At 41.5% G+C, this 26,989-nt stretch overlaps 1 protein-coding gene across 4 annotated transcripts in view; it reads left to right on the top strand.

Moving 5' to 3' along the window:
* The window catches only part of cfap77 (cilia and flagella associated protein 77), a 97,828-nt gene that overhangs the window by 15,202 nt on the left and 55,637 nt on the right, over positions 1-26,989 (top strand). For all 4 annotated transcript variants that reach the window (XM_062454229.1, XM_062454228.1, XM_062454230.1 and 1 more), the window contains 2 exons: positions 20,195-20,294; positions 23,573-23,813. In XM_062454229.1, coding sequence (XP_062310213.1) covers positions 20,195-20,294; positions 23,573-23,813 — 341 coding nt within the window. The remainder of the gene's footprint in view (positions 1-20,194; positions 20,295-23,572; positions 23,814-26,989) is intronic.

A 26,989-nucleotide genomic window follows, 5' to 3' on the forward strand; every position in this document is an offset into this window, starting at 1 on the left:
TGCTGTTACCTCTCCAGTGCACCTGTTGTCACTTTCATTTGTACCAAAACAGGTGACATTGATTCACAATTGCTTATGCTTCCTAACTGGACAGATTGATATCCCTGAAGTGTAAATTGTGGTGATTTGTGTGTTAGCATTAAATACTACTGTCATATGTGGTTGGTTTTGACAATGGCTGTCATGAGACCATTATAATTGTGTTATGAATATTTTCCTTGACCTCAACTACAGTGGTAACATTTTCACTTGTCATAAAGATGTCATTAAGTGTTATTACACTGTCAAATGCTTTTATAACTGTCATGAATATTTTCCTTGACCTCAACTACAGTGGTACAATCTTTTATTATATTTGCACAACGTTCCCAGCATGTACATGTAGTACTTTGAAAAAAATATACACATGAACTTCTTACTCAAACAGAGGGTTCCAACCAATGTTCCCTCTAATTTTTTTCAGCACTGAGCTTTTTTTTTTTTTTTCTGAGCGCACATTTCAGCACTGTGAGCAATTCGCAACCACGCGACCTGCCGAAAATGACCACAAGCCTGCGTTAGCCCTAGGGGATTCAAAGAGATGACAGAAAATGCATCAATATGTCTACAAGGTTGAGATTTATTCAATATCCTTTATAATGGCTGGACTTTGGGAACATTTTAATGATAGTGTTTTACCAGTCAGTTTAGTTGAACTTAAAGGATCTTTTCTTGAACTTCAATAAGGTTTAGGGAGGTTATGACTGGTTATGGTCATAATGATATATATAAAAAATAAAAGTATCCAAGGTGTTTAGTCATTTCTCAGCAGGTACAACATTTAAGTGGAACTTCATTGAAAGAAAAATGCTAATGCAGTGCTTAACAATAATTATAGGCCTATTAAATTGACATGGTGTAATTGTTCCCAAAGGTAGCCTATATAAACAATGTAATAACTGGAGTGGTTTGCAACAAACTACATTTATTCATTTAGCAGACGCTTTTATCCAAAGCGACTTCCAAGAGAGAGCTTTACAAAAGTGCATAGGTCACTGATCATAACAACAAGATAGCCCCAAACATTGCGGGCAGCCAAAACATGAAGCATACATTGTGAAAAACCAAATAAGTGCCAAAGGGAAGAACCATAAGAGCATGCAGTTAAAGCAAACTAGGCTATAAAACATGTAATTTAAATTTCATTGAGGGAGATAGGCCTATCTGGCTATGTGGCTCATCTTGTCCGCAGGCCTATGGAACACACATCTCTCTGAAGAACAGCATCTGAAAAACAGGTTAACCAAAAGAGAAACACAATCATTATTACATGAAACAACTGCAAATATGTATTAAAACAGAATCAACCTACATGATTCAATGACTAAACATATGTCAAAATGTTGTTGCAGTAATCAAGATCACTTTGATCAATATTAGGCCTAATAGGTCTAATTGAAAATATTGGAAATGTCTACCTCAAATCTTCTTTCGATTGTCTTTGTCCCCTTTCCAGTGTCTGTAGACCTTGTCAAGGTCTATAGGACCCTCTTTTTGCCTTGATTTAATTCTCATCAGTTGGTCCAAATGGAAAACTTCAAGGTGGTTGCGCGATTTTGTCTTAATGGAATTCATTAGACTGAAACCGCATTCACAGTCGGCGCTAGATGCTTGGAATGTGCCACAAATGTCAAGAAGTTGTACCAGATCTGGAAAATGCTCACTTTTCAGCGACCAGGTTACAATCTCAGAAAATGACTTGAGCAGTCCGATTTTCCTTTTTTCATTAATCATGAACTTGAATTTGTTGTATTGTTGACAAATGCGCCCCGGGACTGCATCGTCTGCTTCCTCCAGAAGCGCTTTCGAACTTCTTCGCCAGATTGGTCACGTCATTCAGCCCATGATCAAATTCACCAACTGCACGATCCAACGTATCCGGCCCACTCTTTGAGCTCATTTTCAGGGATGCGGGCATCCAAGTGCTGACAAACTTTACGGACAAACAGAATAATGTCTCTTGTGTTTACTGCACTCTCACTTTCCAAAACTGGAGAGGCAGTTAGAACCGAAACTGTACTGTACTGTAGCTAGTGGTACGTGCCAGTGGAGCGAGTGGTACGTGACAGTGGCTGGTGGTACATGCCAGTGCCTCCACTGGCACGTGACAGTGGCTAGTGGTACGTGCCAGTGCCTCTACTGGCACCTAGTGGTACGTGCCAGTGGAGCTAGTGGTACGTGACAGTAGCTAGTGGTACATGCCAGTGCCTCCGCTGGTACATGACAGTTACTGTTCTGTTGATAGTGGTATGCAAGTGTCTCGTGGCAGTTGCATTGGGTGTCTTGCAGCTTTTGTTTACTGTCGTGTAACTGCCCCGCGGCCATTTTAGAATAGGAGAACAGGCTATAAACTTTTATTTAAAAAAATAAGTTAAACTGTTCGTGCTAACAGACTCCAAACCATACTTTTGATGTCTCACTACAAGCTCACCATACAAAGTAGTCGATTTAAACATTACATTGCATATAGCCTAGTGTAATGGTGTGACTGTAATGTAAAGCAGACTTGTACACACGTAATGAATTAGTAACAAAATATTTTACTCAGAGTAACTGAATTTAAGCGTTCACATGAGCCACCGTTGTAGACTCTCGTCTCTAATGCACATCGTTGTGTTGTTATCAGCGCCTCCTAGTGGCGTATATCATTAATTGTAATAACTGAAGTCAATATAGGTAGCCTACATTTGCATTTCGATACTCTGAGTAAATATAGTTGTTAATAATAGTTCATTATTTTCATATGAAGAACCTTGTCAATTAATGACACCCTATGATTGCAAATGTACTTTCTGGGTATTATACATATTGGAAACAAACTCTCCTGGATACAAATCTGTTTAAATCACTCAGATATCTTTATCACAACTGAAGTTACATCATTTTAAAGTCGACCTGTGTCAAAAAGTGATATGGGAGAAAATCCTTTTGTTCGTAATGACGTTGTGAATGTAAATGTCAGTTTAAGTATAGGCTACATTAATAACTTCTTAGCAAGTTATTTCATTGATCAGTTGTTATGGGCTGCTGCAGCACTCAAAAGAGCAGGCAAACTAAGCATTTGATTTGACATGGCTTGAAAATCTTGCTAGCTGACATGTCCAAAAACCGTTGAAATTAATAGTTTTTCATAAGTTATCATATACTTTTTGTACATTACAATGAAGTTTAGGGTGTTAACGATACAAAACATCAAAAATCTCAATTTTGACAGAAAACGATTTTCGATCTTTTATGGCCAACAATGAGCGGCCGCGACATCCACGGGTTTCCGCAGGCCGCCACACATACTTAAACAATTCTATTCTAAAATGGCCGCGGGGCAGTTAGGCTACATGACAGTAAACAAAAGCTGCAAGACACCCAATGCAACTGCCACGAGACACTTGCATACCACTATCAACAGAACAGTAACTGTCATGTACCAGTGGAGGCGCTGTCACGTACCACTAGCTACTGTCACGTACCACTAGCTCCACTGGCACGTACTACTAGGTGCCAGTAGAGGCACTGGCACGTACCACTAGCCACTGTCACGTGCCAGTGGAGGCACTGTCACGTACCACTCGCTCCACTGTCACGTACCACTCGCTACAGTACAGTACAGTTTCGGTTCTAACCGCTACTGCAAAACTGTGAGTGCTCGTTTGCCCCAGTGAACACGCTCTCCTAAATATTGCGCACGTAGTTTCTGTATTTTCGCTCTGGCAATGCAGTGCCCATCCATGACCGTAAGGTTACTGCGCTGTAAGCAGGTGTGCTATTTCACAGGGTGCATTAGGGCGCATAGAACAGCACCCGGGCCATTTTCAGGAACAGTGTGAAATACCCTATAAAATCAGTAAATGACCCTTTTAACGGAAGGAGCTTCGGGGTCGAATTAAAAACCTTTAAAAACGTCTACATTTAGCAAATATTGTTGATATTATTGTGCACGAGTATTTTAGTAACGTATTTCAGGAAAAACGCTCAAACGGGTTTGTCCTCCTACTAGCACTAGAGTAGCTAACTTACTGTGTACTACTGGGTTGCTAGCCTAGCTAGCCTTATTTCATTTTGTGGTTTTTCTGTCTAACAGCTAAAACATTGAATCTTTCTGACAATGAATAAGTTACTTACAATTGTCCAGTTGACGCTGGTTACTGTTGGAAAGACAAGCCGATATAGCTAAGGCTTGTTTGCTTGACTGGTGACTGAGTAACAAAACAAAACCTTTACACATAAAGCAAGAAATCCAATACGTTGGTGATAGAATGTATTTCTGTCTGGACGCAGGCAGGCCGAAAAGAGAGGCACGATACTGAATAAAGTTTTGACCTTTTTGACCTTGTTTATATGCCACCAGTCCACGGCAAAGTGGTTAGCATGAGTGGGCAACTGGTTTCACAAGACGTGCTTATATACATTAGCTGGACATGTTACATTTACATTTATTCATTTAGCAGACGCTTTTATCCAAAGCGACTTCCAAGAGAGAGCTTTACAAAGTGCATAGGTCACTGATCATAACAACAAGATAGCCACAAAACATTGCGAGTAGCCAAAACATGAAGCACACATTGTGAACAACCAAAGTGCCAAAGGGAAGAACCATAAGAGCATGTAGTTAAACAAGTTACAATTAAACAACATGAACCGCTATACGTGCAAGTGTACCTGTGGAAAAAACAAGCAACAATAATAAAAACAATATATCACAGCGAGTACAAAAAATTTAAAACAGTTACCACTAACCACAAGAGCAACAAGTCTCTGAGCAAGAGTCATTGTGATCCTTGAGGAAACTAACATCGGGTCAAGCGAACCATTCCTAAGTACCGTTGTACTCCCGGAACAAGTGCGTCTTGAGCCTTTTCTTGAAGGTGGAGAGACAGTCAGTGTCTCTGATGGAGGTGGGGAGTTGATTCCACCACTGGGGGGCCAGACAGGAGAAGAGCTTGTGTTGGGACCGGGCGGTCTTGAGCGGTGGGACCACCAGGCGGTTGTCTGAAGAAGACCGTAGGTGACGGGTGGGGGTGTAAGGCTGCAGGAGAGACTTGATGTAGATGGGTGCAGTCCCGTTCACTGCTCGGAAGGTCAATACCAGGGTCTTGAATCTGATACGGGCCATGATAGGTAGCCAGTGGAGAGAGATGAGGAGCGGGGTAACATGAGAGCGTCTGGGTAGATTGTAGACCAGGCGGGCTGCTGCGTTCTGAATCCTCTGAAGAGGGCGGGTTGCACATGCTGGGAGACCAGCGAGCAGCGAGTTGCAATAGTCCATGTTAAAATAGTACATGTTCAAACATAGAATGCATAGAATCGCTTCCTTACAGGGTCTCAGTGATCATTACATTGATACAGTAGAACAGGCAAACAGGTGAAGAAGTTGTAACTCACATAAGTCCTATTTGCGCATGTTTCCCTCTTACTGTCTCCTAAGAGTCTGGACATAGAGCATTGCACATCTATTCGCTCTGTGAGGGGCCTCACTGTATGACCTCTTGACCTCACGAAGACACGATGAATACAGAAAATACGTGTATCAGTTCCTCCCTTTTCTATTTTTGTAAATCGATTTTAATCAATTTGCAACACGTGAAATCTCTATACAAATGTCTGATAAGCCTGCACCCTGTAAATCAGTCTGGAATCAACCTGGATTCCCATCACAATTATCAATGATGCTTGAGTTATCAGCCACCTGTAATCTATACTCGCATAACCAAACATCTCACTCCTCACTTGACAAAGAATGAGTAAAAGATTATATACGACTAATCTACTCTACACTTCACACTTAGACAATCACTCGGTCAAAACCTTTTCATGATAAGGATAAAATCCCAAGTGTCATCTTTTGTGTGATAATACTAAATGTACACCACTCCCATGCTAAATATACATATAACTTTAATCATTAATGAATAACTTAACTTTTACATTCCTAATACCAGGAAGGCTATGAGCTTATTAATCAAAATGGACATCACACGCAAACAAGTTTCAAGAAAGAGGATGTCTTCATTCGTAGTCCAGCCAAACTCGAATTCCGCTTTAGGTATGGCATCTCCTTCTCCTTTCCTTCTCCATCTGTTCAACTCAGTTTGCAATCATGATTGGACATTTCATGACATGCAACACTATCTTTCCTTAATCAACATTGTCTATGGAGTTTATAGATGAGGCGAGAAACATTACCCACCCTTTGATGTTCTGTCTGCTTCCTCATATAAATGTTATACTGCATCTGCTATAGGAGGCGCTTGTCTAAGTTGAGATGGATCCCTTGGCGGTTGACCTTTAACCTTAACAGCTGTTCTGGTTGCCCAAATAACCTGAGTTGGAGGTCCAAACCTTGGCTGGTCCTGCTGAGCCAATGTTTTTTTAACTGCGTACTAAAACATAATCACCTGGCTGAAAACTATGAATGCTCTGATCACCTGGAGTGGGAAGAGAATCGGTTACTTGTTGATTATTTTCAGACACAAAAGACCACAACTGCTTCACATAATTTTGTTGAGTCTCCTGTAACAAGTTTAAATCATTCGCTGGTGTCTTGTCCATCAGCACACCTAGAGGAAAAGGTCTAGCCATTAAAACTTCATGGGGGAGGCAATCCTGTACCTGAATTAGCCATAGCTCTGATTGATAGAAGCACCTGTGGAATAGCATCAATCCAATTTATCTGTTTTGTCTGATGTATTTTCACCAGTTTTTCTTTAATGGTACGATTTGTCCTTTCCACTTGTGCTAAGCTTTGAGGGTTGTAAGGAATATGAAATGTCCAATTAATCCCCAATGCAGCTGCCAATTGTTTAGTTACTCTAGAAGTAAAAGGAATTCCATTGTCAGAATCTATCCCATTTGGTATTCCGAAACGATGAATAACATGTTCCATCAAGAATTTAACCACTGTTTGAGCGTTCTCTTTTGTTGTACCGAAATCATGTGCCACTGAAAATGCATATTTGGAGTCCGTATATATATTAACCGATTTATCTTTGACATATATACAAGCTCTGGTTAGTGCTATCAATTCTGCCGCCTGAGCAGAAAACACAGGTTATCTATGGGCTTCGATACAGTTACCTAAATTATCCACTATGGAATATCCCAAAAGAATAGTTTTATCATCTGGGCGCATTGCTGGACCCTCACGAAATAGAGTAAAATCACTATGTTCCAAAGCTGATTGTTGCAAGTCTGTCCTTACTAGACTACAGGGACTTTTTGAGCTTTATGTAAAATAAACAGATGTTTTTTTCAATTGGTAAAACCTAGTCTTGTGATGCCATCACTCCGGCCCTGCTCCCATCCATCCTCCATGACGCGCATCGTTACGGTAGGGCCGCCCGTCCCAGCTATCGGTAGCCGATCTGAGAAAACTTTTAGGAAAAGACGCACTATGGACCCAACCAACTCTATTTGGGAGGGGAGAACTCCCTCACATGGTACAACCCATGCAGAGGCTGAGGTGTCAGAATGCGGAACGTGTGTAGCCTACTTTAAGAGAAGATAGACTAACGTGACAAATGTCAAAAAAATTATAATCCTCGACCGGCCCAAAAGTGAAGCGGCCCACCGGGAACTCTCCCGATTCTTCCGATTACCCACCCCGGCCCTGCTAGACTAGATGTAGAGTTAATAATATCCATACAATTATGTGGAGCTACATCATCTGACTGTTCCATGCAACAAAGCTTTTAAATGCACAGCTGGATTTGTGTGTATGGCCGTGGAAATAGTCACATTTTGAGTTCCTTTCAAAATTCACATACTGTGAATAATGTTCACAGTATGTGAAGTGTGTAATACCATTGGATGTCCAAGAACTATTGTTTGTGCCTTCTCCGCCATCAAAACAGCCGATGCTACAGCTCTTAAACAGGGAACCATGCCCTTAACAATCAATGGCAACATTTTACCGTAATAGGCTACCGGCCTAATTCCATTTCCATGTTCCTGTTCCAGTACTGCTGAAACGGCTTCACCATTATCTGCAACGTACAGGTGAAACGTTAGTTTATATCCAGGTAATCCCAGTGCAGGTGCATTACACAAGAGATACTTGATGTGACAAAAGCATGTTTCATCTCCTCATTCCACTGAAAGTCCTTGAGTGTGGATTTGCACAATTCTGCATCATGAACTGCGTATTCAGCAATCCAATTTCTGCAATAGTTCACCAAACCAAAAAGATTAAATTACAGTACTTTTTCTGTAAATTATATGTTTTTTTCTGTATTTCTTTCTTGGTCGTACAATGTCCTTAATGCTGTTCACCCTTTCCTGTGACAAAAATCGACAGCCATCCTTCAAGATATATCCCAGATAGTTCACGGATTCTTGACAAAATTGAAGTTTAGCAAGAGAGGCCCGTTGTCCACCTGTTGCCAAATGTTTGGGCAGGGTTATCGAATTTGAAACACATTCTGTCTCATTTCTTACCGCCACTATAAAATCGTCCCCATATTGCAATAAGGTTGAGTTACATGGGAGTGATAATTGTGCCAGGTGCCTATTAACCATTGCACTATAGACAGCTGCTGCTGCATCAACATAGCCCACTGGAAGGCGTGTCCAAATATACTATTGTTGTTGGAATGTGAATGTAACTTCATTAATCTTCCTTAAATCCTATGTAAAGCGATGCTTGTTAGTTCCTGGTTTCACAATTGGATTAAAAGGAGTGTTATTTGGGGACTGAGCTTTACATATAATGCCTTGTTGTAATAAACTGTCAATAACAAGTTTAATCCCCTGTTCTTTTTTCTTTGGATAATGGATACTGTTTAATGTAAACTGGATATTTACTCATGTTAACCTTAGCTTCATAAGGTGTTACATCCAATAATCCCACATGGTTTGCGTGTAGTGCCCATGAAGTAGAAGGCGGCTCACGTAACACTGTAGCACTGATAGTGCACTTAATGATATTTCAACATTGCCATCGTTACGAATCTGTGGTTTAACGTCAGTTTGTACATCTTTAATAAAGAAATGCGTAGGTTCCAATCCATACGTCCAGATGACACAATTCTTATGAGACTTCTCATGATCTGGGGTTTTCAATAAATAGTGGTTAAAATAATCCATCAACTGGGGGACATCTGAAAAATCATTCCTTACTGCACACAGAAAGGTCTCAATGTTATCAGAAGTAGTCTTCCATAATAACAGAATTCCATGTGGTGAGATAAATATGTTCCTTGGAACTTCTTGTAAGATATCTGGATCTATACAATTATCTGAAAAAGGAAAATCAACTGATTTCAGATTAACAATCCTAGCAGCTGCAGCTACATTACAAGAGGCTAACTTCTTAATACCACTAATGGTAGGAACCAACGATCTGCAAGTAAAATCTATAGTTGGAACTTGTTTTAAATGTGGATTCGTTTTGAGTAACTTTGACATGACTTTTCTCTCCTTGCGTGGTCTCTGTCCTGAATTTAATTACCATTGGCACATTCGATTTACTTGATTGGCACCCCATTTTTTTCATGCACTTTTTGTAAAACAATGTTAGGAATCTAATATCCAAAGTCAAACCTTTTAGTTCAGTTTATAAAAAACTAACTAAACCAGTTTAGTTAGTTTATTTGTTATTTTTCTTTAATCTTTTATTATTATTATTTTTAAAGATATCTTTATACTCTTAAATTAGCACTTTAATGACTGTAATTCATACGATACAATATGTTTTTAGTTCTTGGGAAACATTGCTCGAGTCTTACACTATAATTTAACGTATCTTTCAACGTTTTACTTATCACTGCGTAGCCCAACCATCAACCTAAGATTTAAATTGTATTAAATCCAGCAACGACGACTCGTGGACTTTACAGCGAGGAATCCTGCCTTAAATAACTGACCTTCTAACAAATCTTAGAGGATTTTACGGCACCTACGTCTTATCATGACACTAATTTTATCACAACGGCCTTTCACCGCAACACTTATGACCTGCGCAGACACAAAACTATTTATCCAACCAACCAGTTATCCTGGAATGCCAAGTAGTCCAGCCCTCGCTCATGAATTTACGGTCCCTGTCTTGTATCTGTGCGTCTTTTATATTCCCAAGCAACTGTTAGGCCTTTCGTACTGTATACAACTATCAGTCATCAAGCAATGTAATGTACAGTTTTGCCAATCCACTATTGATTTACTAGACTACAGCTAAATCGTGCCCCTTGCCTTATGCCTGTACAGAAATCATCCTCTCCCCCCTCAATTATCCAGATTCGTTCTCCCAGCAGCCAGTCCCCACAGGTAAGCAGAAGTTAACATAACATTTTATTAATGACAATCAATGTCTGCTCACCTGTCGGCGTGGCTGAAGAAATGCTGTTCGTGACGCCAATTGATAGAATGTATTTCTGTCTGGAGGCAGGCAGGCCGAAAAGAGAGGCACGATACTGAATAAAGTTTTGACCTTGTTTATTAGGCGACGTCGGATCATGCCACCAGTCCACGGCAGAGTGGTTAGCATGAGTGGGTAACTGGTTTCACAAGACGTGCTTATATACATTAGCTGGACATGTTCAAACATAGAATGCAGAGAATCGCTTCCTTACAGGGTCTCAGTGATTAGTACATTGATACAGCAGAACAGGCAAACAGGTGAAGAAGTCGTAACTCAAAGTCCTGTTTGCGCATGTTTCCCTCTTACTGTCTCCTAAGAGTCTGGACATACTGCATTCCACATCTATATTCGCTCTGTGAGGGGCCTCACTGTATGACCTCACGAAGATACTAGCTTCATGTATACAGAAAATCTGCGTATCAGTTGGCTAGCATGAACACATCAAAAAACCACTGCATATCTGTTTTTTTTTTGGTTTACTTAGATTCTCTCAGAGTAAAAGATTAGTTATGACTACAGCTAGCTCTAGTAGGTGGCACTAAGCTACTGTGTACCTGGCTTTCGGTAATAGCTGCCACAATGTTTTGTAAAGTCGATCTGATTGGACTAGAGCCCCGCGTACAAACGGCATGGCAGGGCAGATGAGTAGCATTTAAGCGTACATATTTCAAATATTCATAATAAATCGATTTCGCTTCTTACATTCAACTATTTGTTGGATTTGTGTACTAAACATTATCAAGAGTTACCATATGAATTTGTAATTTAATCAGACTAGAGGATTATGACTGTAAAAAGCATTATTTTAGCATTATATTTCCTTTAATTTGATCATTTTTGGAGATATTAAGTTGCCTTTGCACATGGTAACATGCTGTAGTGTTTTCCTTGTGTGTGGAACAGATCAAGTCCCGGTAACCCTTCCGTTTACAGTCCCTTAAGTACTAGGTATTTACGTAGAAAGTAAAGGATATGTTTTGTGTATTATTGGGTATTACCGATTGGTACCAAGGTGGTAAATACAGAGATCATTCGAAGTATTTACCCGTTAACTAAATACTAACGTGCTGGTTATTACTGGGTAATTTTCACTGGTCATAATTATGTAAAGACAGAAAACAAAACTTAGTATTTACTTGGGGGGGGGGGGGGGGGGGGGCTATCCGTCCACTGCAAACACGTATCATATTCTCATGTAGGTTAGTGCATGACATGTGCACCAGCAGATACTATTTTAAAAGAAATTCCTGCATTAAAATAATGTATCATGACAGTTTGTATGATTTGGTCATTTATTATCACACTAGCATTTAATTATCACGGCAAACAATTACAACTGTAAGTTGTAATTGTTTGAAACTACTGTAAGTGTAAATGTAAAGTGAAAATAACAAAACCAGTCAGTATGATGACTGGAGCGAATATCATTCACGTCTTACTAAAACAGCGGCCACACGAAAGGGAATGAGGAAACTGTTTCCTCTACTAAAAAATACAATGCGGATCACGTGAAAAAAGGATCCAAAGACTCGTAGAAAGACCGAGTCGGGAAATGAACGAATCGTTCGTTTCCTCCAGTACAGAGCCTATGCAGGTCACGTGAAAAATGATCCAAAGACTCATAGAAAGACCGAGTCGGGAAATGAACGAATCGTTCGTTTCCTCTAGCTACCACTACAGAGCCTATGCAGGTCACGTGAAAAATGATCCAAAGACTCGTAGAAAGACAGAGTCTGGAAATTAACGAATCGTTCGTTTCCTCTAGCTACCAATACAGAGCCTATGCAGGTCACGTGAAAAATGATCCAAATACTCGTACCCGAAGACCGAGTCGGGAAATGAACGAATCATTTATGTTTACTTGGACGAGCCTATGCAACAGTCCCGATGCGCGGCCACGAGAAAATGAACGAATCACTCTTTGAGAGGACTCGTTACTCCCGAGTCCTTGTAAGGATTCGTTCAAAATGAACGAAACGTTCACGAACGACACATCACTAGCGCCTAACACGATAGCGGTAGACAACATCCTCTGGACTCTGAACTACAAGATCATAAAATGAAAATATACATTACATCATAATCACACAATTATATAACAAAAATAAAGTTAAAAGAATGATCTAGCTAACTACAGTACATTTTGCGCTAAAAATTTAGTTTAATGTTATTTCACGTTAGCAACATGGACGAGCAACCAGGCAATGGCGACTGCTAACATAATAAATATTGTTGTAATGCTACTTGTGCTAGCTAACTAGCACTAGAGCTAGCTGTCTAGCAATGTGCTAACATTAGCTATAGCCTAACTTTATTATCAAAATACATTTGATTAGCACAATCAAAATACAATAATTTAATATGCATTGCTATACTTTTGCTTGACAAACAAATTATGTAATTAGGCTACATTATTATTTTGTGACTTACCTAGTAATGCAAGACGTTAAACGGAACCAACCAACTGTCGAAACCACTTACTGATGACAGAAACTTTTCAGAATAAAACCCGGAACTTCCATATATTAGTTGGCAGGTGATTGAGGTTAATAATCTCATGCGCGATATCAGAATCAGAAATACTTTATTGATCCCCGAAGGGAAACTCTTTGTTACAGCAGCTCGCCTTTACGTCAGTGCACACAGGAGAAAGTACTAGCAAAGATAAAATACAATACACTATAAAACAGGTCAGAAATATATCTGCGTCCAAAGTTTTGCTCGCGAACAACACAAAGTTCCTGAGTGCTAATACTACTTAAACTAATTTAACATCTGTTTTAGTAGTATGACATTTACACAAATATTACTTCAGAGGACGGCTCAATCTGGTAAAAGCTTAATAAGAAGGCTCCAGAGGGAGAGGCTGCTGGCAAGGAAAAAACGATGCCCAGTGTGCAACCACTTCTAAAAAACCAACACAACCACAGCATCCTTGGCTACCACACAGGATACACAGATCAATGTGCCAATCGATTATTCTGTATTCTAACATATTACTTCAAATAGGTAGAATCTTAGATATTTGTCGACTTTTTCATGTTACAGGAGCTGTAGAAAGACAAACCATAGGGGCCAAACTCATACTGACATGTGTTCCATGGTACAAAGTTATTTGAGTTTTGAGATTTTATATGGAGGTTTGTATAGATTTAACCTGCAGTGCTTTAATTTAAAATAATGTTACAATTTAGTGAAGTGTCATGTTTTTCTTAGTAACATAATCCAAGTTTGTGTTTATTGCATGGAAAAGGGATTGAACAGTTGAAAAGGATATGGTAAGAGCCTGGTAACACCACGGAAACAAACACAGCTTCCTTTTACAGTACAGTTTCAGCTTACTTGCTGAGTAATAGCCATGTTTTACCTGGTATCACTGTGGAACGTATATTACAAGTTCATAATAAGGGTAACGTTGACAAAGTAATATTAGGTTACAAAGGATATGGTAAGAGCCTGGTAACACCATGGAAACAAACACAGCTTCCTTTTACAGTACAGTTTCAGCTTACTTACTGAGTAAATAGTCCAAACATGCGCAAGAACTTACCCAGTATCCAAGAAGATTTACCATGATAGTACAGGAAAACTCTTCCCGCGGAGGTAGTTAACGGCCAAGGAAATGAGCAGTGTTGCCACAGTTACTTTGAAAAAGTAATCTGATTACTGATTACGCCTTTAAAAAATAATTTAGTTACTTTACAGATTACTTGATTTTAAAAGTAACTAAGTCAGATTACAAGTTACTTTATTAGTTACATTCAGCAGCTGCCGACAACACCCCCGCCGCCTCAACATAAAAATGACAACTGGTTTTGCCAACACTTTATTAGAAGTGCATTTTTAACAGTAATGTACACAACAACAATGAATGTGTACAACGAACCTTGATATTTCCATCTTTAGCTGACAAATACTCAAAATAGTGATTTTATTTCTAACTCGAAAATGCGTATCTCTCTCTCTCCTCCTCCATTGTTGTTTGTGTCGCTGCCTGGTACTTCAATTGTCTCCAAGCATCTCCACTGTAACTTAGCCGATGAGAGGCAAGACACAAGTGTAATGTTGATTTATAGACCAGAGTTTCTTTTGAAATGTTGACCTAATAACGCACTTGGAAAAACGACTCAAGTCGTAGGCCTACTTGGGGGAAAAAACAAACCATAAAAAACGCCCCGAGTACAGTAAATCTGAGATCATTTGCGAACCATTACTTTAAAAAAAACATGGATTTAGTTGCGGTTTGTTGCATTTGTTCATGTAATAGTTTATCAATCTTATTTGTCTTTATTATTTGTCACATATAATCAAATCGAGATGGCACCGGAGCAAAGGGGCTTGAGGAAAGTGGCGACTAAGAGTCACTGGGAGGGATTGGTAGGTCTATGTGTATACACGTGACGTGACCCTCATGCTGAAAACGTGACTTAATTGTCGCATAGGCTACATGACTTCATTCCCAGAGACGCAAGAAGAAATCAAATATATATTTTACTATTAATGACAAAATAGTAACGCACAGTGACTTGGACAAGTAACTTTAATCTGATTACTGGTTTGGAAATAGTAATTTTATTGTCAGATGCACAGAACAACACAAGGTCAGACTGGGCACTGAAATTCTTAAGACAAGACAACGCAAGTACCTGGCATAACATAACATATAAGTACACAGAACATAAATTACATCTATGATAAGCTTAAATAAGTAAACCTCCTAAATATACAGATAAATATAATAATACAATAAACTAAGCCCTAAATACACATAATAACCTATTGCTAACCCTATAAACCTATTCTAAACTAAGTAAAGTACAGTGAAGTACAATAGTGCAATATTACTATACATTTTTACTGGTTGCACTATTACTATACATTTTTACTGGTTGCACTATTACAATAGTGCAACCAGTAGCTGAAAGTGACAGTGTGTAAGTAACTAGTATGAAGTGAATCAATGTCCATATCAATGTCCATTCAGAAGCCTGATGGCCCTTGGATAGAAACTGTTGTCCAGTCTGCGTGTGCGCAACCAAATGCTGCAGTAACGCCTGCAAGAAGGCAACGGGGTAAAGAGACTGAAGGATGGGTGGTAACAGTCTCTTAGAATCCTGCCAGCTTTCCTAAGGCAACGTGTGTGGTAGGTGTCCTGTAGGGCTGGGAGCTTCCTGCCGATGATGAACTCAACAGAGCGGACCACACTACATAGGGCCTTGCGGTCCCTGTCTGTGCAGCTCCCATACCACACTGTGATGCAACCAGTCAGAATGCTGTCTATAGTGCATCTGTAAAAGTTAATGAGGATGACTGAGTCCATGCCGAACTTCTTCAGTCTCCTCAGGAAGAAGAGGCGTTTACGGGCCGCTTTGACCACCTTGTCCGTGTGAACAGACCAGGGGTCTCATTTATACGCCACTTTCCACGCAAAGGTTGTGATTTATAAAAAACTGCGGTCCTCCACGCAAACTCTGACCCTCCCGTAGGCCTACGCACATTTTGGAAACAGTTGGAATTGGCGACGCAGATGACCGTACTGTAGTCAGACTGCAGAAAGTAAATGTGGGAAGAACGATTACTCGTAATATTTATATATTTTGTTCCTCACACACTTTTTTCACTCGATTTCATCATTATCATGAAGATTTAATCCAGCAGTATTATTTTAGCTTGTACTGAGTGATAAATGTTCCATAAACACCTTGTACAATCAACTCAAATTTTAAATAAAAATTCAGCGCTGTCTCACCATCATATTGTCCACTACCGGAGTGCAGGAGGGGGAAATGCCCGACTGCATGGAATGCAGATAACATCTGCATTCCACACATATTCTACCTTTAAATAACTGCAGAATACAGTGTATAACTAAATATATTTATTTAATACTGTGCATATATCATCATATGTCAAAAACTGGAAATACAGTCGTTAGGCTCCCGTGCAATCGCTACACTCCACGTCCTTAGGCCAGACTTTAATAGATTACTGTTCATAACAAAACGCTTTTGTTTTCAAATTGTATCTCGACTCGCGGTATCACTGGCACAGTTGACGCCACTCGCACAGTTTTTGTAATTGGTGATCTACCGGCCACCACATTTTCTGAGTTTTCGGGCTCCACCAATAGGCTAACAGTGTCTGAGAAGTTGTCATGCGCTATGATTCACCGTAAAGAACGCATGCCAGGGTCATGATGAGATACTAGATTAGCATTCATGAGGTGCTTTGCATTGACTATTTATGGTTAAAAATGGGCGTGTTCAGGGCGGGGTACAATGCTGATTCACGTACGCACACTTGTGGGTAATCTGTGATTTATAAAGGGAACATTGCGTACAGGTGTGCGTACGCACGGTTTTATAAATCTGAATTTTTGTGTGCGTACGCCATTTTAGGCTTTTGGGCGTACGTACACTTTTAGTAAGAATCCTACGCACAGTTTTATAAATGAGACCCCAGGTGAGATCATTGCTGATGTTCACCCCGAGGAACTTGAAGCAGCTGACCTCCACTTCGGATCCGTTGATGTGTAGGGGTGCATGCTCCTCCTCCTGCCGCCTCCTATAGTCCACAATCATCTCCTTGGTCTTGCTGACTTTCAGAGAGGTTATTGTCCTGACACCATGATGTCAAGGTATCAACCTCCTCTCTGTAGGCGGACTCGTCACTGTCAGAGATGAGGCCCACGATGGTTGTGTCGTCAGCAAACTTAACAAGGAGTGTTGGTGATCAGTGTGGATGAGGTGCGGTCACTGATTCTCACCACCTGTGGCCTCCCCGTCAGGAAGTTGAGGATCCACTTCCAGAGGGAGTCGCTTAGTCCCAGGTCCACAAGCTTGGAGACAAGTCTGGAGGGGATGATGGTGTTGAATGCTGAGCTGTAGTCAATTAACAGCATCCTCACATACGTATTCCCTTTGTCCAGGTGGGAGAGAGCGGTGTGCATAGTCAGAGCGATGGCATCGTCTGTAGACCTGTTGGACCGGTATGCAAACTGCATAAGGTCCAGGGTGGGGGGCAGCGAGGAGCAGATGAATGATTTGACTAGCTGCTCAAAGCACTTCATGATGACAGAGGTCAGTGCTATTGGGCGATAGTCGTTCATACATGTGACCTTGGTGTTCTTGGGCACAAGGATAATGGTGGTTCTCTTGAAGCAGGTGGGGAGTACAGACAGGCTGAGGGAGAGGTTGAAGATGTCACTGAAGACCCCTGCCAGCTGGTCAGCGCAGCCCCTGAGGGCCCTACCTGATATGCCGTCTGGGCCAGGTGCCTTGCAAGGGTTGATCTTTTTGAAGCACTGCCTCACCTCACCAGTAGGACAGAGGACTGGGTCTCACTGTAGCCTCTCCCTTTGTAGTCTGTAATGGAAAGTAAGTAACGCGTTACAGGCATCACTGGAAATTAGTATGGCCGTCATCGATAAATGTATCTGAAAAGATATTTTATTGGAAAGTACTATCTTATATTCTAATTAGACGTGGACTGTTACCGACATAAACCGTAGGTAACTGCAGGGTAATAGTAGAGTTTTTTCTTAGTAATTCTGCTGGAGCTTGGCCGTCTTTACCTACTTAGTAGCAGTGGTATTTACCCAATAACACATAATCTACCATATATATCTCCTGTAGTTACCAACTTACTACCAGCGGTATTCAGATAGTAATATTTATGTCTCCAGGTAAATACTAATTTTTGTTTTCTGTCTTTACCTAATTATGACCAGTGAAAATTACCCAGTAATAACCAGCACGTTAGTATTTAGTAAATGGGTAAATACTTCGAATTTTCTCTGTAGTTACCACCTTGGTACTAATCGGTAATCCCCAATAATACACAAAACACTAGGTATTTTCTATGTAAATACCTAATACTTAAGCGCTGTAAAAGGAAGGGTTACCCAAGTCCCTAGGGCAATGTGGCACTTATTTATGGACACATGAAATGTGTCACAGGTGCAAATTCACCCTTATGTTAATAATTTGTCCATTTTGTAATATATTACTCATTGCTTATCACCCTATACAAAGACATATGTCTTACAAATGAGTTTCATATTTCAAGTAAATTGGAGCTACGGTTCATGAGGAGAAGAATTTTGTAGTTTTGGACAAATATTTATTGTACCTAATATGGTGGCCATTATAGGTTCTTGAGGCTTTTTTGTTCCTCATGGGAAATAAGGCATATGTAATGAATTTCTGAATTTTGGGACAAATGGGATGCAAATGGAATCACTTTAAAAATGGCCTCCTGACGGAGGAATCCTAATAATACTAACAATAACAATAGGTTTCCTCCTGACGGAGGAATCCTAATAATAAGAATACTAACAAAAACAATAGGTTTCCTCCTACCGTAGGAACCCTAATAATAATACTGTATTTCTTCGATTAAACGCCGCCATCAAATAATCGTGCCCTCGAATAAACGCTGCACCAAAAATGAACATTGTGTAATAAACGCCGCCCCAGAAATACGGTAGTAGCAGTATGTCATTTTAATGAACATTCTCGTGTTGCACTAGGGGCCCACTTCTAGCTAAATACGTTTCAAATATCACATCAACATACCTTACTTAGCAAATAACTCTAGCTAGCTAGAGATAGCTGTTAGTCGGCATTATAAGGGAAGCTTACGAAAAAATAGCCAGAAAACTAATAACAATCTAGCCTATTGCTAACACCTGTCTAGATTATCTATTGAAAGAACTGAGAGAAGCAGGTGCTCTTGCATTAGCAAGCTAAACTAGTTTACATGGCTAGTAGGTAGGTGTTTTCGCTATCTAGCTGTTCTTGCATTCCTTGCAAATCAGCGTTAATAAAAAGCAGATGAGCTAGAGTCTCATCTAGTCTAGCTAACATTTGCTCGTTGCTTAATCGGTGATTTAGAAGACCGCATTGTTCAAACTAGCTAAGAACATTTAATGTAGCGAACTAGCAAGGTTGTCTAAAGACACGTTAGCATGCTAGTGCAGCTAGCCTAGAATACCGTATAAACGCCGCCCTCAAATAAACGCCACCCTCAAATAAACGATGCACCAAAAATGAACATTGTGTAATAAACGCTGCAGCGTTTTATCGAAGAAATACAGTACCAACAATTACAATAGGTTTCCTCCTGACGGAGGAATCCTAATAATCATTGTTGGATATCTATTTGTATGCAATAAAGAAGACCTAAAGTATTAAAGTTCAATGATTTGTCTTTATTTCAGTGCCAAAACGCATTTTGTCAGTTTTGAGTGCACGTCCACGGTGTGTAACGTTAGCGATGTAAAGGCTGAGAATGTTGCTAAAATAAGTGCGACGGAAAACTGTAAAGTTCACTTAGGTATTCATAAGGGAATTAAAGCACATCTAATCGAGATCTTATAATCCTCTCCCGACGTAAGGCCAGGCTAATACAATTTGGTTCGAGATTGGTCGGCTGAACCAGGAAAGGACACCCCATGTCTGCCAACTGTACCAGAGTTTGTTAAGGAAAACCTGCCAGCGAGCAGGTTAGGTTCACAGATTCAGTTACCATGAACACTGACCCACAGTTTGCATTACCCCTCATTCTGGAACTCAATCATCTCAGGGTTAACCATCTCAGGGTTTTCACTAAATCCGCTTTCTGGAATCCCCCCCTGTACGTCAGTTTGGAAAAAAGTTCTAAATAAACACATTATCATTGTTTTTATGCTAATCCTGCTTTTAAAGCTCTCTATTTAACTGACGGAGCTGTTCCACCATGCGGCATCTGAAGATTTCCTGGTTGAGTAGCTGACAAGTAATCACTTTATACCTGTTTTCCTAGCCATCACTGGGAAAGACCAAGACCAGAGGGTTGCTGTATCAAGGACCAGACTTTGTGTATGGAACATCCACAAACATCCAAGATGGAGGAGTGTCAGAGGGTAAGGCTCTCTAGCATCAACAAAAGGGTAGCAAGATGAGCTGGTCCAGATTAGAGAAGAGCATGTCTTTCTGTGTGTGTGGGTGTGTGTGTGACCGTGCTGGTCCTCTTTACCAGTAATTAGTGATATTTTATGGTAAGAAACATCCCCTCAGGCATTTGACCTATTGCTAAAGCCACTCCCCAAAATGGCTTTGACCAATCCTACCTTAGCTATCGGTCACTACTTGAAGGTCCATCAAGCTTTCGATCGTTAAGGCGATAAATACCATACGGAACATACAACTCCGATAGCAAGTATCCCAGGAGTTTAGAGGGGAAAGTAATTTTTCCCATTTCCACAGCCCAAAATCCAAGAGTAAAATAGTGTGGTATGCCCCATTCTCAGCTGAATATCTTAAAGATCAACAAACATACTTTTGTCTGTTTCAACGTAGCTATTGTACTCCCTCTGAAGCCAGCTATAGTCCTAGCTGTATGTAGCTGTACTAGCTGGCTTATCGGTTGTCCTTGTCTAGATAGCTAGATTACTAGCCAGCTACAGTACTATAGTATAGTAGAAGTATAGCTATAATTACTAGAGCTAAATATAACTGTGCTGGAAACTTTAAGGAGCCTATGTTTCGGAATCGTGTAATCATTATGTGTGCTTTTGCTTCAATTATTGTTACTTTTAGCAGTTTACAGAAGTACCCGCTATACAAAGAAGCAAAGCTTGACAAGCTAACAACAGTAACTAAGATGGGCGGGGCTTTTGCAAAAGGTCAATTGCGTTTGTATGTTACTCTCCCCTCCCCTCTGCTCTATTGCATACACTATGATTGGTCTGTGGGTCTTTACCTGCTATTTCTACATCTCCAGAGAAAGACAAGGGCTCTGATTCTCAACTGGGGGGTCGCAACCACGCTGCATACTTATCGTTGCTGAAGGGTCTAAACACTCCTCTTCAGCTACCTCACTCCCTCTTATCTGTCACTGTTCACTTATGAAGAGATTCAGAGACAGGGAGAGACTAACACTGACTCCCTCGTGACAATGGCCGGAAGCCAGCCGGGCCCAGTTGATGTATCCGCCAGCAATGGAGTGGACAGCGATGCCTGAGGACGCAGAGAACAGCTTAAACAAGACCAATGCCACTGACCACCAGTTATGCTCACCGAAAGCCATCAAGGCTGCAGCGATCCTTGGGCATCGATGATAGCAGCAACCTGAGGGCATACTTCAGATCAACAAAAGATCAAACACATTAGAACGAGTAGCAGACTCTCCACTCCTCAGAAACAACGAAAAAGAACAATCCTGGATAGAGTCGATATAGAGAGAACAACCACGTCTCAGCACCGAAAGCATAGTGTATAAAATAGACATTGTGATAGGGAGTCTAATGTCCACCGTAGGGGAAAAGGACAAACAAAATCACAAATAACAATATGGTCACAGGTTCAGGCGGCAACGCCAGAGACACGGACTAGGCATAGGTTACAAAGCAAAATCATACTTATGGATCAGAGCAGCTGTAGGCAGAAACCCCCTTGCATTTACGACAGAACCTCTGTTATAATGGTCTGCATGCGTTACAATTCATGAATTTGCATAGCGCCAGTCCAGAGCCCAAGGACGCTTTACAAGTGCATGACAACAATACATAAAACAACCATTACATTTGAAAATCAATGAGCAACCAGACACAAAATTGCAAATACACAGTACAGATATTACAGTCACTGAGAAAAGTGTGTAGCATCAGATTAAGACAGAAAACAGATACATTTTTCATTGGGATTTGAACTTGAAGATGGATGTGATGCTGCAGAGAGGCAGAGGGAGTGAGTTCCAGATGTTAGGTGCAGCTACACTGAAAGACCTGCCACCCATGGTAGAGAGATGACATCTAGAGACAGAGAGAAGACCGAGCCCAGAGGACCTGAGGGAGCGCCCAAGGGGGTGCCCAACTGTGAAGTGAATGAAATGTTAGCAGAATTATGTTCTATTTCATGCGAGATGAAACCGGTAGCCAATGCAGTTCAGACAGAATAGTCATGTGAGCTGAGCGCTTGTTATCCGTGACTTGAGTTAAATTGCAACAGAATTATCAGTTAAACCAATGAGGAGAGCATTGCAACAGTCAAGACGTGAGGACATAAATGCACGAACTGGTGAGAAGGATTGGTCCCAAGAAAAGAAAACAAACTGGTTGATGATGCGGTGGAAGGGCTATCCAACATATGTCACCTCTGCCGTAGTGGAGATGTTTAATCCCGAAATAACAGATGAGAAGCGGTAACGAGATAGTGAGCAGTACGTGCAGAGGGGTTGCTTAAAGTGCGTGTCCAGAGTGGCGGATCTTAACAGACTGGAACAGACTGTCGGGTTGCCCACTCTGTTGATCCGATCGCAAATTGAAGTAATAAAGGCATTAAGGCTTTAATGAATGATTCTGCATTGCCTCAACAGCTCCTATACCTCGACCGACTGTAGGTCGCCAATCAAAGCCAGATAGCCGTCCGGTTCATGCCGCCCAGGAGACGGAGTACAACACTTACGATAATGCCGAAGCAATTACAACTCCACAATGGAGTTGTAATTGAATACAAAACGAATACAAAATGTGCAATACCAACCATCAATACCAGAGCAGGAACAGCGAGGCATGGGAAGCGGACAGCTGCCGAGGACGCAGAAGCCCAGACACCCCACAGACACCAGGGCTGGGACATCCATGCCGAATGCGTCAGGTTCCAATCTGACAGACACGAGAGAAGACGAAGGGCCAGCAAACAATCCAAAGCAACAACGAAAAGCCCCAACAAACGAATGGCGAGAGAGGAGTGCACGAGGCAGCATGGATCTTGCGCACGTTGGTAGGATGGACAAACTAAGCAGGGAGAGAAACATATTTTAAGGCAAGGCAGTAGTACAATAGGCTAGCGGAGGAGGGAGCTAATTGATAGAAACCCCGATGACAACCCCAGCATTGAGGTAGAGGGAAAGGAGAGAGTGTGTGTAGCGGGGGGAGTGTGTAGTGAGACATAATGGTGTATGGCCCGAGCGTGCAGAGTTCGGTCTTGCCTGACTGAACTTGCGCTAAGCTTCATTTGGAGCAGACATGGGAAAAGTCATGCATGTCTATGCTCAACAGGTGATGCATGACACACATGAGAAATAAATCACTTCTTCGTGCCTGTGTAATATCATTATCATTTCAAAGTATATTTTGGTTTTGAGAATTTATTGGATTGAAGATTGAAGAGTGTAAAATGCTCTGTCCTGTTCTGGCAGCCCTATCCCGCTGGCATGTCCACTCTCTACCCAGTGGAAGTTCAAGGGCCCATGTCCACAGGATGGGTTTGGACATTGTTGAGCTAAACCGGGAGGGGGTGAAGTTGGGTCTGGTGACGGCAAAGGAGCATTACCATTACCGGGCCACCCAGTTCTGCAGGCGGTGTGTGCCAGCACCTGGCCCCCGGAGGCCCCCATCCACCTGCTTCCCCCTTGACACCACCTTTGGCATCTCCACACGGTGAGCAGGAGCCCCCTGATAAAGTAGGACATCGGTTTTCAAACTGGGGTAACTCTTTTCAGGGGGTACGCAAGAAAAGTCTGTAATGGCGCACACTATAATTTGCCGATCTCATAAATGTTTAATCTCTCTTTTCTATAAACGTCAGATGGGTTGATGATTGTTTCAATTGCGAGCTGATATTGTACCATATATATATTCTATAATATGACTATATCAGATGGGGGTATGTGGTGGACAGAACTAGAGCGAATAACATTTTTGGGGAAATTGTGAGGTGTGCTTGCAGCCGTCACAGCAGGGGCAGTTTATTTGACTACATGTATTTCACTTCCAAACCTATTGCTTAAATTAATATGAAATGTCCAAATATTTTTTGAAATACAAGAGTTTCCATAGGGTGTACTTATATTTTCATGTGACTAAGGAAACATACAGGCCGCCTAAACCTTTTCAACACAGGTATAACCCTGGTAAGGGACATTGCATTTTATTTTGCAATACAGGACGATCTCGTATTATACAGGATGGGTGGCAACTCTACCTCTACTGTACAGTAGTTGACGTTAGCTCTATCTAGCTAAACTTAACAGTGGGCAACATTAGTTTGCTGGTAATAGTAATAGCTAGGTACTAGTAAGGAAATATTAATAAGTAATCACACTAGTTAATAGTAACCATTTTTTTTTTTATCCAGTTTTGTGAATGTTCTCACATCTAATATAGCATTAGCAGTGGCAATAGATGAATGGGGGCCTCCCTCAAATCAAATGTATATAGCCCTTTTTACAAACAATGTCACAGAGGGCTTCACATACGCCCATAGAACTCTCAACCAACCTCAACCCTCAAGGAAGACAAGGAAAAACTACCAGAAAAAAAGTGAATAAACCTTGGGAGGAGCAATTCAGTGAGGGATCCTGTTGTATAGCACACTCAATACTCAATACAACTAAATAATGATCGGACAGGAGACCGTGATGGAAATAATGTGTATTCTTTTACTATAAGTTTTCTAGGACAAAGATACCCAGCATTCAACGCGGGTTAACAGTGGGGCATTACGGATGCCCCGAGGGAACAAACTTAATTGAATATCGATACACAACATTCCTCCCCCTTTACTTTTAAATCCCCATAAGTAAAAGTAATATTCACTGTATTGATTATTCTCTTCTAACAGTCTTAAAACTTTAAGAAACTTTCTTTTCATTTTAATAAAACAGTCCCTTTTACTTGTAACAATGTTATAAAATAACATTTACCCGATTAACAAAATAACATTTCCTGAACTAGGGAAAGAGGGTAGACTGCCTCAATTCCCAGACTTAACCTTGGGGTGTATTCTGCCCCACTGTTGGAAGTTAGTCTCTAGACTACAGGTTCAATCTGTCAGGGGGTTGTCGTTGTCTTGTGGGGTAATGACGACGTACAGGTCTACAGTGCCACTGTCTCTGAGTCTGAGTGGTGATGGTGTATGCCCAGACTGGGGTGCATCAGTACCCTGAGTAGGCACACCCACTGTTTCAGGTGAGTAGGGAACACTTTCCATCTTTCCAGGTTGCTGCAGTGGGTGTTCAGATGATGGCTCAAAACCATGGAATGGCTCCAGTAGCTGTTCTGGGTTTGCCATTTGACCTGAGTCATCACTGAGGTTGGTTCCTGGCAACAGTTGATCCACGTGTCTCCTCCAGATGATGTTCTCTGGTGTTAGAACTGTGTAGGACACAGGGCCTGTTTGTGCGACAACTGTTGCTTGTATCCACTTTGGACCTTTACAGTAGTTCCGAGCAAGAACTCTCTCTCCAGCTCTGAAGCTTCTGTCTTTTGTTTTGCTCCGTCTCTCCACCTGTGCTCTTTGTTGTGTCTGTACGACCTGCTTAGTCTTCAGTGGTCTCAGAAGGTCGAGTCGTGTGCGCAGTTGCCTTTTTATCATGGCCAACGAAGGGGCCACTTTGGTTGTAGCATGGGGGGTGTTTCTGTAGGTCAACAGGAAGGTGCTCAGGCGCTTGTTGAGCGATCCGTTTCCTTGTGATGATTTTAGAGCTTGCTTCATTGTCTGCACAAATCTTTCCGCTAGGCCATTTGTGGCAGGATGATAGGGAGCTGCCTTGATGTGCTGGATTCCGTTTGCTTCCATGAATGACTGGAACTCTCCAGACACCAGTTGCGGGCCATTATCGCTAACGAGTTGCGTGGGCAATCCAAAGCGACTGAAGATGGACCTTAGCTCTTCGATGGTTCTCTCTGATGAAGTGCTCTTCATTATGGTGACCTCTGGCCATTTGCTGTGTGCGTCAACTACGACTAAGAACATACGATCCTCCAGTGGACCTGCAAAGTCTATGTGGACTCTCTGCCAAGGCTCCTCTGGGAAGTCCCATGGGTGTAGTGGCGCTAGCTGAGGCATGTTTCTCATCTTTTGACATGCAGAACATGACTTGGCCTTGTCTTCGATAGCTGCATCTAAGCCTGGCCACCAAAAGTAGCTGCGCGCAATCTCCTTGATTCGCACCATGCCACAGTGCCCTGAATGGAGTTCCTCAAGCACCTGCTTTCTCAGTGGCGGCGGGATGATGACTCGAAAACCCCATAACAAGCATCCAGCCTGAACTGTGAGCTTGTTCCTCCTCACCAGGTAAGGCTTTAGGCTGTCTGACAGCTCTCCTTCTCTCCCATGAGTGACAATGTCCATGACCTCAGACATCAGTGGGTCAGTGTGGGTGAACTTCTTCACATGTGCTGAGGTAACTGGGGCGTTGTTCACTTCTTTGAAGTAGAAGATTTCAGCCTGGGAGTGCTTTGTGTGTGAGACAGGTAAGGGAAGCCTTGAGAGGCCGTCTGCATTATAGTGCTGCTCAGCTCTTCTGTACTTGATGTCATACTGGTGAGCAGACAACAGTAAGGCCCATCGCTGCATGCGGTTGGCTGCGAGCGATGGAATTCCAGTGTGGGGACCAAAGATGGAGGTGAGTGGTCTATGGTCTGTGAGCAGCGTGAATCGTTTTCCGAACATAAACTGGTAGAATTTCTTTACTCCGGAGAGTGCTTCACGCTCTATCTGTGCATAATTGCTCTCTGCTTTGCTTAAAGTCCGTGATGCGAAAGCAATTGCCCTTTCTTCCCCTGATGGCATTATGTGTGAGATCACAGCACCAACACCATAAGGCGATGCG

This window comes from Osmerus eperlanus, chromosome 28, assembly GCF_963692335.1.
Source record: "Osmerus eperlanus chromosome 28, fOsmEpe2.1, whole genome shotgun sequence".
In the NCBI taxonomy this organism is placed as follows: Eukaryota; Metazoa; Chordata; class Actinopteri; order Osmeriformes; family Osmeridae; genus Osmerus; species Osmerus eperlanus.